This window comes from Castor canadensis, chromosome 4 (genome assembly GCF_047511655.1).
Source record: "Castor canadensis chromosome 4, mCasCan1.hap1v2, whole genome shotgun sequence".
Lineage (NCBI taxonomy): Eukaryota > Metazoa > Chordata > Mammalia > Rodentia > Castoridae > Castor > Castor canadensis.
Genome location: NC_133389.1, coordinates 109,525,221 through 109,539,822, shown reverse-complemented (window position 1 = coordinate 109,539,822; position 14,602 = coordinate 109,525,221). Strand labels below are relative to the sequence as shown.

Below are 14,602 nucleotides of genomic sequence, written 5' to 3'. Positions count from 1 at the left end.
ATTTTCAAGCTGGAAAGATAGAAATATAAATTAAATAAAAATCACCTTTATTTCACTTTAAAAGACTTCAAAATAATTATGCATGGAAAACTTCATGGTAGCACATGTTAGTCGCATGCCTGTCTTTAGTGTCTTCCTATGAATTAAAAGTGCTTTCTAATCATTAAAAAAACTCCATGTTTATACTAATGAACAAGCTGTTATTTAGGACATAAAAAAACAGCAGAGAAAAAATGTCTATTAAATTAGGTTACAGGAAGAATATGCACACACAATAATTACTATCATCAACTATTTTACTGGTTCTTATTGCTTCAAAAATTTTATGTAGACTGTATTAAAGACAATATGTACATTTAAAATGTTAAAATAGGAAATTGAATATGTGTAATAATATTTAATAATAAGAATGCATAAAACTGATAGTAAAATATTATAACTTTCAGATTTTTAGTAATAGTTTCTCTCCCACAACATAGTTGACTGTTTTAGGTCACTTCAATGCACTAAGACAGAACAAGAGCAACTTGTTAAAGACTAATCTCCCCTCTAATTTTGTTGAATATTTTTAGTTCCCCAATAAAACATGACTTCTTTTACAATGAAATCTAAGGAAATTACAAAACTGTAAGAAATCCTTTTAATTACCATACCTACAGGAAAATAACAATCTCAAACAAATTACACTAATGGGCTTGCTTGAAGAACTGCCAGTGTTCAGCCCTTTTACTTCTCAAAAACCATTGGTGAATTTCACTATAATTTTGTTTAAATATAAATTTAATCATTCTTACTTCCAGCACTGACGTTTGCCTGACAAACCATCAGTAAAGGACATTATAGGAGCATTATTCTATTATCTTAATTAGACATTGCATTTATCACCTTGTGTTAATATAGCACCTTGCTCCAAATGTGTCAATACTATAAACCTTTTATTTCTTAACCAAGACACTCTATGGCATATGGGATATATGGCATTATGTAGAAAAATCTTTATCAGTCACCTGCACCATTGTGGAGATCCTGTGCTTCAGATACATTGCATCTTTGTGTGTGTGTGTGTGTGTGTGTGTGTGTGTGTGTGTGTGTAACTAATATGTAGACTAGTCTAATTACATTTGAATTTGTCAATTAAAGTTTGATAATGTCTACAAACAATTAAAACATGTTGCTGGAAAAAACTTTTTTTAGTGAATAATCTTATATATCTGAAAAACTAGAGGATAACAATAAATAACTTTTTGAATACCCATTTGCCTAACCAACACGGTAAAGAGTAAACTATTCTTCAATAAAAGTCTCAAAGTAATACATAAAACATGGATTCCCTGACAGAGACTTTGGCACTATTCTAGCAATCAAAGTGCTTTTATCTGCCCAGTAAGCCTAACCTAAAGAAAGAGATAATGTATCTTGGTCAAATGCACTGAAAGAAATATATACAACAGTTACCAGTTCAATAAACATGTTTACAACACAAATGCTTAACTTGGTCCAACAACCCACTTACTTCAAACCTTGGCCAATAAAACAATATGCTAAAATAAGTGTCAACAACTGTAGGTACTTCATTAATGATAAGAGACTATAATCCACTCAGATTACTTACTCAGTTATCTTAATGAAATGTACATCAGAACCAGGATGATAATTTTACACTTTGATACACAATAGAAATTTGTTTACTAATATAGCATAGGAAATATGCACAGGATGTGAAGTGACAGAGTGTTTTAATTCAAACACTGTACTGAGTAACTTGGTCAAGAATGATCAGTGTAAGCTCTTCTAAGCAAATAATGAAAATGTCTAAGTGCAAAACTTTTTAAATCACATTCAATCACTTTTAACTAAAACATAATTTGGGTCTGTGTAAAACAATCTATACTCACACAGTAAACACTGAAATTTCATATACAAAAGTCTCAACTTCAGTGGTATCAGATTGTCCATTTATTAATACTTAAATTCTGAATCTGACTATGGTTCTCTATGTAATCTCAGCTAAATCTTCAATTTATGAACTATTCATTTGAGGTCGCCATTATTCAATTTATGAACATTACTAAAGGAAATCCCTTAGGAGAGAAAAAAAACCAAAAAACAAAAAAACAAGGAATTGTAAATGACACCTAGAGAGAAAACTAGGCTTTAATCCCTTTTCCTCAGGCCCAACTGGGTGAGTGACTAGGGAGGACATGTCTTCTTTGTGGTGGTGCCCTCTAATGACTGGAAGGACCTTACTTTAATAACCACTCTAGGTGCAATTTGTTTTAGCATTTACACCACTGATGGTAGGAAGCAATCTTCTTTAATGGATGCTAAAAGGCTTCAAGTGAAATCTATAATTGACAAAGGCTTCATAGAAACAGGTAATTAAGAATAATATTAACAAGAGGCCCTACAGCAAAAGCACTCAAGCTTTCACAGAAAGCCTCTCTAGGAAAATATTTAGTAAAAATAAAAATTTTAAAAGAATCAGGTGTGGCTTCTTCCACTTTATTAACTGCTCCCTGGGTCTGTATGTTTGTTAAAAAGATGACAAGTAGAGTTAAGCTTATTGTGCCTAGAATAATCCACCTGCTAATATTATTGGGGTGGGAGGAAAAAATAATACAAAAGATACCAACTCAAAGCAAAAGTTGAGACAAGTTCAGTGCCTGTCTTCAAAATAAAAGCCGTTTAGCTGAGTTTTAGTAGCATAAGTTTAATGGAGTAATGTATTAATAACAAAGCAAGAGCACTCGAAGAGCAAAGCAACGGGGTGGGAGGGGGAACAGGATATTTTCCTCAAGGCTCCAATAACTCACACCATTTCTTAAGTGTTAGTAGTCCAGAATATGATATAAGCACATCGGAAATGAATACAAACAAGAGCAAGGGAGTGAGCGGGAAAAGAACAGAACTGGAAAATGTGCTCTTTGCCCAGTCCCCTAGCGTCCCTTTTTTTCTCTGCCCCGCACCCAAAGAAGTTTACCTGTGGTGACAGGAAAACCCAGGGAGAAGGTAGTGTGGTGCTCAGGTGAGTTAATGTCTGGGTTTCCAGGTGGTGGTCGCCCTGAGGGGAAGGGGAGGGGAGCACTTACTTTGAGCAGCTTGCAGCGGATCTGCGCCGAGACCATGTGGCTGTTGCGCAGGTTGCCCACCCGGAACATAAGCGTGAGTTTTCCGTCCCTCATGGAGATGACCGCGTGCTCGCTGAACATGAGGGTCTCGGCGCGCTTTTTGGGCTGGGACATCTTGATGAACATACAGCCGATGAGGAAAGCGTCCACGATGGAGCCCAGGATGGACTGAAAGAGGAAGAGAATGATGCCCTCGGGGCACTTGTCGGTGATGTACCGGTAGCCATAGCCGATGGTGGCCTCGGTCTCGATGAAGAAGAGGAAGGCAGAGGGGAAGTTGTAGACATTGGCCACGCAGGGGGTGTAGTTGCCGACGTGAGCTTTGTTCAGGTCGCCCCGGGTGTAAGCTATCACCCACCACATGGACGCCATGAAGAGCCAGGCCACAGTGTAGGTGAGGATGAAGATGAAGAGGTTCCAACGCCACTTGAGGTCCACCAGAGTGGTGAAGAGGTCCGAGAGGTAGCGGCTGGTCTCGCTGCCCAGGTTGCCGTGCTGAACATTGCACCGGCCGTTCTTGTCCACGAACCGCTGCCGTTTCTTCTTGGGTACAAGCTGCTGCTGAGGGCCCTGACCCGGCCCCTGCGGCTGCAAGCCCGAGCCGCTAGACGAGGTGGTCACTACCTGGTAATCGTCCCCAAATTTCCTTCGGAGTGCAGACATAATACGGAGGGGAGAGCCAGATTCAAATGCGAAGCGAAGGCGCAGGAGCCAAGCGCTGCAAACCAGCACCAAAAAGGAGGTGGGGGCGGGGGAGGAAAGGTGGGGGCAAAATCAGGCGCTCCTGGGGTGGGGGACGCACCCGGCAGGGAGCTGCGGTCTCTGGCCGAGCAGGTGCCTCGCCTTCTCCCCTGGGACGGAGGTTTTCTTTCCAAGCTGAGTCTTACAAAATAAAGTGTTCTCCGGCACTCAAGGCAGAAGGGATGTAAGGACCAGGAACCCAAGTGCAATTTTGCCTCCAAGCTTTTCGAGGCTCCTCTTTTCTGTCCCCACCACCGGCATCCCGGGCCACCTCTTACCTTTCCACAGCCTTCCTGACTATCCTGCGACACCTCCAAACTGACTGCTTAAAATTAATGAGTTGACAAGCAATTCCCACCCCACCTGCCACCTCGTCAGGCTGCCAAAGCTGAGCTACCTGCTTGGGCCAGACCCTCCCCCCCCCCACAGCTCCCAGATCTCACGCCCCCCACCCCCTCCCCGGGAGGTCTCCTCGCTTGCCCTGGCGCTCCCGCCTCCTATCTTTTAGCCAAAATCCCGCCCAAAGGCATGTCTGCAGGGCAGTGGTGCAACGCCCCCTACCCACGCCCTCTGGCTCAGAATTGCTGGTTCCGGACTCCAGAGACTTGTGCGCCTGACGAGCGCAGGCGGCCGAGTTCTCACGGGCGCCACCAGAGCCCTCAGGCGGACCCTGAAGGGTCGCTAAGACACCCCCGCAATCCGGAGAGTGTGCAAAGCCGGACACTCACCCAGAGGGAAAGGGCAGAAGGCGGCGGCGCAGCAACTGGCAGCGGCAGCCTAGCCTCGCACCCTGCGCTCAAGGCTGTTTTCCTTGTTCCTACTTTTTCTGGTGTACCACGATTGGCGCCAGGGCAGATCCCTCAAGCTCCACACCTCCTGGAGGGCAGGCACCACACTGTCCTGGCTAGAAGGTCCTGGCGTGCCGAGCACAAACTGACTTGGGCGCGGGACTCTGGGGTTTCTTGGCGTGGTGTTCTCCTTCCAGGCGACAGCGATAATGCTGGATGAGGTTTGAGCCTTGGGCTGCAGGTCAGACTTTCAGGTTAAACACTAGCACCGCTCCAGCTCTGTCCTATGTCTCAAGGTAGAAACCTTTACTTCTTCCTTCCTCGACTCCTCTACTCCCTGTCTGCGCCTCGTTGGCCCCGGGTGGAGGATGCCAGGCGCAGGCAGAGGCGGCGGGAATGAGGTGTGTGTGCTGGTGCGTGTGATCAGCTGCAGAGCCGCGCTAGCCCCGCCTGTCCCTGCCCTCCCCCGCTGTTCCACCAGCCTGAATTGCACCTCCGCGCCTCAGTTGAGCCTGCAGTGTCTGGCAGCTCAGGAAAAGCGAGCCCCTCCAATGAAAAGCGACTCTAAATCTGTTCCAAACGCCAGCCAACTCTCCTTCCTCATCCCCCCACCCCGCCCAGAATCAATCAGAAAGCCCCCAGCAAGAAGTGAATGTTGCTCTCTGAAAGAAGAGAAGTGCAATACGTCTCTAGAACTAGGGCTCTCATTTAAAGGAATGCCTGGATTGGGGGAGGCTTCAAAAACACAGAACCCCCCTGGCTCCAAGATAGGCATATTCAGAACTCGAAGTTGCAAACGCAGAGGGGCTTTAGGATGGGACCAGAATGCAGGGGAGACATTAATAGGAACGTTCCTAATCCTTTCTGAAAATGGCTTTATTAAAAGGACTCAGAATCTGTAGAGTTAATGTGTGGCCGTAATTGAGGTAAAAAGGCTGGATGTTAATGGCCCCAGCCTGGCAGTTAACATAATGGAGGGGCAAAGTGCAAAAATAGCTAATACAGTGCCCATTTACAGTGAGTAAATGCCAGCTCATGTGCCCATTTCATGTTTGTTTTAAAATGCCATTGTATCTTAACATATTTCAGTCAATCCAGATACATAAAGTTGATTTTGTTGGAAAGTCATCAAATCATGTTGTTATAAAACAAAGGGATGTTCTGTGCAAGGAAAAATAAATACATAATCACTCCCCCAATTCCCTGCCAATAGCCACTCCCTTCTGCCTCTCTACCCCTAAACCTTAGTGCAGGCAAGTGTATGTCTGCCATAGTAGGAGACTCTCACTGTCACTTTATTAAAAGATCTATCTCCAGTTACAGGTGCTTCTCCTACAAGCTCTCTGATAAGAGGTCAGTAATTTTCTGTTATACTTTTAGGATTACATAAGTAGGGAAAGTGACACCCTGGGAAGTGAATACTGCTCTGGTCCTGGAGTCATAAGACCTGATTTGTATCTCCACTATCTCATTTACAAGCTGTGTGACCTTGAGCAAGTAGCTGAACATTTTTAAGCCCCAGTTTTCTCCTTTTAAAAAATTGGGAGTTTTACATTTGCCCATTGTTGATATGAGAAAAAGAGTGAATGTGGTTTTATTATTTTTATTCTGAAGGATGTTATATACTGGGCTGTTAAGTTTCAACAAAGCGAAGAAGAGATTATGAATGGGTTTCTGGAGTTGGCATCACACTGTGAACTAACATATATTCTCATCTCATCTCTGACTACTCCCCCTCAGTTCACTTTGCCCTTGGCAAGCTAGCTTCTTCTAATTCCTGAAACACATGAAGACATAAGCCTATCCCTGGCCCTCTGCACTGTCTGCTCACTCTACCTACAATGTTCTGACACTCCATGCTCCTGCAGTCATTCAGCTGTCAGTTGCAGCGCACCCTCCTCTGGTTAGTACCCAGATCCTCCTATCACATCAACCATCTTCATGACACTTTTTCTTCATTGATTTGAAGAAACTAATTACTAATTTATTTGAAGAAAGCATCACTACCAGTCATAGATCATGGGATCTACAAGAGCAAGCACCCTGTCTCTCCTGTTCCCTGCTATGTCCCCAATACCTAGAACACTACCTGTCACATGCTAGATCAATATTTACTGGATTAGTAATACGTGCTAATCTATGTCCCTAGAATCTCTACATGCATTGAAACTCTCTCTAAGTCATCACTAAATCAGGTCACTTTATATGACTTAATATAAAAAAATGTAAACATTCTAAAAAAGAGTAAACTTTCCTGTGCTTGTTGGCTTTAAAATTGGCATTCAGCCAGGCCCCAGGTCCTTTTGATTTTAGTCCAATGTCTCTGGAGCAATTTTCCCACTCTTTAAAAAAAAATGCCACTACCCTTCTTTAAGACCCACTTCATTTTAGGCCTAAACTTAAAGGATTTTCTTGACTTCATTCAGTTTTTCTGTCCTTTAAACTGTTCTAGATAGTATTATTAGATCTATTGGCTTAGAATCATATGTTTGCCATTGTAATAAAAGCCAAATTAGTCTTCAGTTTACTTCTATTTCCAAGATTTTAAATATTTTGAAAATACACTTTTCCATGAAAAAGTCTTTGCCAGCCATTTTCTAACAATCAAAATTATGAACAAATAATTTTGTACTTTAAAATGCCCAGCCTACTCTAATCTTCTCATTTTACAAGTGAGCCAATAGAGAATCAAAAGAGCAAATGACTCACTCTATGTTGCAAAGTAGGTAAGTGGAGACTGAGATCTGAACCCAGGCAGGACACCCCCAGAACCTGTGTGCTCCACTGCCTGTTGCCAGCAGTTATAAAAGAATCTAGGCCTCCTAACCCATATGAGAGCCTCCCTCCTCTACAGACCAGGTTTCTCATTGATGTTGAGATCTAAAGCCCTCCAATATGTCCTACGGTAATCTTCCAGATTATTTCCTACCTTCATGCCCTACATTAATTTCATTTGCTCTCCTTATTTCTCATCACTTATAATGTCCTTTTCCTATCCCTGTGAAATCCAAGCCACAGATGCTAGTATCCAAGGGCATGAAAGAATTTCTTCATATTTTATTCCAGTGGCAGCTTCTTCCATAAAGCTTCCCTTATCCTCCCATTAACAATAATCTATCCATTCTCTACTCTGATTCCTGTTGATTTGCAATGTGGCATTTTTCATATTTGAACTTATATTTCATCTTAAAATTCACCAATATTCTCCCAGTGAAAGGGAAAGCACACTGAGCATCCACCTGCTACTATTCTGATGCTATCTAGTACTTCAGTTGTCCATCCTAGTCTCACATATGCCAAATATTCATTACAGTTTTGGGAAGCCCTAACTATTATTAAGAGACCACTTTAATGTACCAGACTACGTGCTTGGAATGTAGTAATTGTATTACATAGCTAGAAAAACAGTGGAGCAGGGATTCCAAAACATATTTGCTCATTTTTCAAGCTCTCTATTCTTTTAGAGACACAGTAGTTCCTGATAAGTTAAATATTTTAAAGGATGCCATCATGTCACACTTTGAATATGACTGAAGCTTTGACCTCTCTGTGACATTGAGTCCAACTCCTTGAAAATACTTATAGATGAACCAAACTCATCTTTCCCTGTAAGGACAACTGCCTCCAGTATGAGGTTCTGGAATACAGCCAGCCCCACCATGCCAAAGCCAGGCAGTATGTGTGGGGAACAGATGACAGAAGGCCACCTAATCAGGTGCTTTCTGATGATCTGAGGGGAAACTCTGTAAGCAGAGTAGGTCAAAGGAGGATAAGGCATAGAATTTCAGACCAGGACACAAAAGTCAATAAAATCTAGAAAATGTAACTGCAGAATAAACAATCAATTTTTGGCATCTAATATTCAAAGATAGAGTAGTAGATTGTAAGCAAACAAATACAGATTCCATGGGGACAGGGGTTCTAAAGCTTCATTTAACAATAAACTCCAATAAGAACAAACTACATATTTATTCTTTCTGGAAAGAACTTCTGACAATGTCTATTTGTCCAAAATTAGTAATATCCTGAAAACTGTAAGAATGAAGAATATGAGTTTGTATTCTTATTAAAAATCATGACTTTGTACATACAATTATGCTATTATGTAACTGAACTGGGTGAGGAAAAGAGTGTATCAAATATAAAAGAAAAAAACCTCTGCCCCTGGGAAGTCAATTCTAAAAATGACTTAATCGACCAACTGTGACAAAAGCAAGGCTTTGAACATCTCAGTGTACCTGGAGTCTGTCTTCTTGTCATTCACTTACTGCTGCTTTGACACACCATGTGACAGTCTGCATGGCCAGAAATATTAATTATTCTTGGATGAAATACTTTCATATTGTACTTAGGAGATTTACTCTTAATCCTACCATTTTCCAAAAGTACAATGAAGAGATGGGCAGGCCTGTGGAGCTAATGCTTTAATACTTCAAAAGGTGACACCTTCCGCTTGCCACCATAAGTTTTGCTATATCTGGGAAGAGGTCACTTTTTGAAATTTCTATATGCAATATTGGGAAACAGAATGGTGTTCCTTTTTTTTTTTAACCATCCTAAAAAAGAATACTGAAGTTATTTTCTCTCTTGCCAAAAAAAGAAGAAAAAAAATGAAAAGGAGAAATCAGTTTGAGATTTGATTGCACAGACTTGAGAACAGAGGCATTGCCATACCATGGCAGATGACTCATGAAACCTTTAATCTTGGCTCTAAAACCTGGCCTCTGCCTGTGGACTCAGAGAAAGGCAATAAGCCATTGTCACTTGGAGGCCATTTATTTAGACAGGCTTTCCTGACTTAAACCCTCTCTTTACTGCAAAGCTCTACCTTGGAGTACTCTGGTTTATGAAAGAATAAGGAATAAAATTTTTTTTTAAAAGTGTTCCAGAGCTCAGTTTAAAAGGGAATAATTGTTTTTATGAGACATAAAATTTTGTTGGGAAGGCATTAAGAAAACAGTAACAATTTCCCATACTAATCAATGGCAGTGGCAGTTATCCTTGTAAGGATTTCTCCTTTGAGACACCAGTGAAGTCACAGATGTCAAAATATATTCTTATTAAGAATGTTACTAACTTCAATTTATTAGACACTTAGTGTGCACATACCCCATACCTATCACTGTGCCAGTGGTTGCACAGGTCAGAAATGATGCAGGCATCACGCCAAAAAATATATTACCAATAACGTTAATGAAAGTAGTAACTTTTAATTCAATTTAATGATTAGAGGAAGAGGATTGTTTTATTAGAAGTCAGAACATATCTCTTTAGGAAATATTGTTGTAGCTAATGGGAGTTTTCTAATTCCTATCAAACTGGAATCACTTCCATTTTGTTCAGCACTAAATTACCTGTGCTTAAGCTACTTTATTTCAGAACTCAAAATTTTGATAACTAGATTCATAAGGGTAATATTTCTATGTAATTAGAATAAAATAAGAAATAATTTATACCCATATTATAGAAACTTACAAACACATTAAAATACCAAGAGGAAAAAATACAAATAGTAGTATTTGGAGTTTGTAATTTTTTTACTCTGATTTTATGTATTACTGAAAAGATTGAAATTATTGTCCAATAATTAGAAAATAGTAATATATTTTTGTAAAATAAAAATATTTTAAAAGATTAAGACAATTTGTGTCAGTTCTGTTTACCTGGGAAGAAGATGCTGAAAGAAAGTTAGGCAAGAGGTTTCTTAGAAAGTGATGCCAATTAAAGATAAAAGGGGAAGGAAGATGATGAATCAAAAAAATGTTCAACTATGATGCAGGTCTGATACCCTGTGCTGTGATTTGGCTATGGTTTGACTGTGTCTCCTCAGACTCTCTCTCTCTCTCTCTCTCTCTCTCTCTCTCTCTCTCTCTCTCTCTGTGTGTGTGTGTGTGTGTGTGTGTGTGTGTTGAAATTTAAATCCTATTGTGAGGTCTTAACAAGATAGTAATTTAGTCAGACTATGTTATTTAGAGGTGGGAACTTTGGGAAGTGATTATGATTAGATAAGGTCATCAGGGTGAAACCTTCATTATTGAATACTGGTGATTATATGAGAAGATTAAGAGCAAGATCAGAGATCTTGCTCCCTCCATTCCTGTCTTTCGCCATATGATGTCCCCCACACCACCTTAAGACTCTGTCAGGAAGAAGGTCATCAGCAGATGCCAGGCTTTGAACATCCAGAGTTGGAAGTTAAATAAATCTTTTCTTTATAAAGTTCCCTAGTCTTAAGAATTTAGTTATAGTAATGAAAAATTACCCATAAAGGAAATAATACACCCATAATAGGAAAGGTGGAAGAAACAGTGTTGAGTAGAAAAAAGTCTTCAATTTTGACTTAAATCTGATGAAGTCCTGGCCAACCAGAGCAGAAGTCTCCCACATTGGGTAGAGATGGCTTGGTCCTAACAGCTCACTGGTCTGTCAGTGCCTGGAGCCAGCCTTGAAAACGTAGGTCTTGAGCACATCTGAATACTGCATGAGATCTTGAAAAGTGCTATAGCCGGAAGCTGTGAGCTGACTGCACTCTTTCTAGCTGAAAGGTAAGTTCTTGTAGGGAGATGCACTGGAGCACCTCCATGGTTTTCAGACAAAGGAGAGAGATGGAATTCTTCAGTATTTCTTCAGAAGTTTTGTTATGAATAGCCAGAAATACTTCTATAATCTAACAATTCAATTCTGAACGTCTGCATACATGATAAATGTTCTGGTACAATCATATGAATCCTTTTGGCACAGACCAGGGAGGACAAGGGAGCATGACCGTGTGATCTTAGCTTGATTATTGTCATCAAAGTAGTAAGGATGCATATTTTTAAGTTCCTGAGGTTTCATGATGAAACAAGAAGGAGATGGAGAGAGGAGACTTAATGGAGCAAAGGGGTTATAGAACAGAGGAAGTAAATAAAGGAGAGAGCAGTAAAACAGAAGAAACTTTGGATAACAAAGAGATAGGGAATAAAAGTCAAAGATATGGCAAGTTAGAAAGGAAGGGAGAATCATGAATAGAATAGTTTGAAATCAAATTTCCAAGTTTGCAGTTTGTAGCTATGCATTACAGCTGCCTTTCAATGCCACTCCAGATCAATTACATCAGACTTTCTGCAGATAGAGCCCAGGCATCAGTATGCTTACACACTTCCTCTGATGGTTCTGACAGCACAGCTGGGACTGAGAAACACTGTGCTGTAGGAAATGCACTCCCCTTAGTAGAGGAGCTGTCCTGGGAAATGTCACATGCATAAGAACCATTGATCTTCTTACCTGACTTTTGAGAACCTTTAGTGCTATAGAGAGGTGGTTTTGCTCTCTCGTAATCACCATAGTCCAATGTATGTGGACATAAGTTTTGGGTAACAGGAGTATCTTCCCCTTAATGGAAAAGCACCCAAGCAAAACAGTACACATTTTGTATTGACTACAATGTAAATCAATTTAATCTTCACAGTATTAAATAATAAACATAAGGGGGGAACTTGGGACCACTGAATTATAAAGCCCATGAATATTTTTAAAATTTCATTAATAATGTTTCTGCTTATAGGTATATAAAAGTTTTTTCTTTATATCCCTTTCACCATTATGAAATATTCTCCTGAATTAGAAAGCAAAGAAGGAAGGAAATAAGAGAAGGATTGAGGGAAGCAGGGAGAAAGGAGGATCTCTTTGGGGTAAGAAAAGAGAGAAGGAGGAAAGAAAGGGGCAGAAAAATCTGAATTATCATCACAATGACTACTTATAAGCCAGTGGAAGAACACATCACTGTGCGACCATTTTCTTTATATAATAGGATCACTTGGCAATAGAGGGGTAAGGAGTAATTACAGAAGCAAAACAGTTAATAGAAAGTATGGTGTCATTTTTACATGCTCATATGTTGAATTTTTTTCCAGTATTTTCTTAGGGAAACATCAAAATAATTGTCAGTTAGCTTTTCATTTGGGGAAAATTATCTGTTTTGAGTTTAAAATGACAGCATAAACTTACCTTCTTCATTACGCAGCAGCACACAGATTGTCTTCAGGATTCTCTAGGAAATCATAAAACAGGACCAATAGATTATTTTAAGATTATTCAGTAGAAATGCACTAAAACACTCTAATTCCTTATTATGTAGTCTCTCCTCCAACATACAAGTGGGTGCTTAAGAAAGGTAAATTGCAGATTGATTAAGTAGCAATTATTGCTCAAGATTGTTCAAAAGATAAAAAATTATATACAGTATGATAGTATCTACCTCTTATGACCCCGTTGATAAAATTGTGGCAAGAAATAACTTGGTTTTATAGTGATAATTAAATTGAGTAATTTCCTAAAACTACTCTTTCTCTCGTTTCTGTCTACTAATTGGAATGTCTATTCTTCAAACAAAGCTTAGATGACTGACAGAATTTTTAAAAGTAAGTAAATTTCTCTAGTAGAATGAGTGAATGGGTGTTAGTGATTTATTACACATAACATAAACAAGATGGCTCTTGTTCAAAATTTACATTCCTGTGTAGTTCTCTTTTGCATCAAGCTGAAAGATCAAGAAAGGTATAAAAACATGAAGCAATCAAGTAATGAATTAACTTTGTACATGTGTAGAAAGAAAGTCTTTTCTGCATAATTATTTAGCAAAATCAAAGAGATATGTAACAATTAGCAGGTAGTAGAGGTCAGATTCCAGTTCCAGTTATCAGTCAAGTGCATATTCATTTTTGTATTCTGTGAGACTGGAATTTGTGCTGATGAAATGTCCTCACATATTCTGTCAATGTCAGGATACAAACATCACTAAATAAACCCTTGTGTCAAAATGTCTCATAGTGATTATTTATGCTTCTTGACAACACCAATGAATGACAAGCCTGCCCCAATGGCTGTGAAAGATTGCATACCAATTGCTGCAGGTAACACAGATGAAGGACAATGTCGTCCTCAGAATTCACTTAAACTGTACCAGTCAATCAGATATGTTAGATATGACCAATACAATAAGTACTAATGATTTTTCCTGAAAAATACTGTCTAAACAATTTAATGCAAAACATTTAATAATTGATATGAATCTATGATCTCTGCTATCAAGTAGGTATTCATACTGTCATTTTTTTTTCCTTTAATTATTATTTCACAGTATCCTTATTTTGAGAACAGAATTCAGAGTCTACACTTTCAGAGGAAAGTGCAATTATTTAAAGTCTGGATAGCACAGAACAAACTCCAATGAGAAAATGATAATAATAATGTACACAAAGTGACTGATGTATTCTTGAATTCCATAATGTCTCCCATTCCAACTGTGCTCAATGAAGAACAAGAGGTAGAACAATGATCGATGGTACAAAAATATGTACTGTCAAAATATTTTATCAAATCAATCACTAAAGTTTGGAAGGTAATCACAAGTTTGTTATACATATTAAATATTAAAGAATAACATTTCAGTAAGATCCCATGCTATTAATCATACTGGAACATTGGATGCTCAAAACACAACCAAAAGTTACCTACACCAGTATGATGGTTGGGATCTTGATGCTGCCCCCAGACTACTGGAGTACATATCCTTGCTTTACAGTTTCTGGCTGTGATCTCAGACAAATTAGTAACCTCTCTGTGCTTGGGTTTCCTTATTGTTAAAATAAGAGAGAAATACCAACTAGCTCTATCAGAGTGTTTGATGGAAGGATTAAAGGAGAACAACTACATGAAGCATAAAGCCCAAAATCTGGCATGAGGTAGTTTCAAAGTCAGTGAAAAATAAATTCAAAATAAAAATATAATCCACAAGGAGAACCTCTAACTGACTAATTATACTACAGATGATTCTGTGACCATGGAAATATACTAAAGTTAAACATAAACTAAATTTAAAAGGTTTTGAATGTTTTCTCCCTTCTTTATACCATTGTCAGCATATAAATTATAAATTTTTTCTAACTCAACAGAAATGAATAT

The 14,602-nt window shown here is 39.2% G+C and overlaps 1 protein-coding gene across 3 annotated transcripts in view; it reads right to left on the bottom strand.

Moving 5' to 3' along the window:
- The window catches only part of Kcnj3 (potassium inwardly rectifying channel subfamily J member 3), a 136,612-nt gene extending 132,337 nt beyond the window's left edge, over positions 1-4,275 (bottom strand). For all 3 annotated transcript variants that reach the window (XM_020154087.2, XM_020154088.2, XM_074070812.1), the window contains exon 1: positions 3,090-4,275. In XM_020154087.2, coding sequence (XP_020009676.1) covers positions 3,090-3,791 — 702 coding nt within the window. In that variant the 5' untranslated portion in view covers positions 3,792-4,275. The remainder of the gene's footprint in view (positions 1-3,089) is intronic.
- Positions 4,276-14,602: the final 10,327 nt, after the last annotated feature.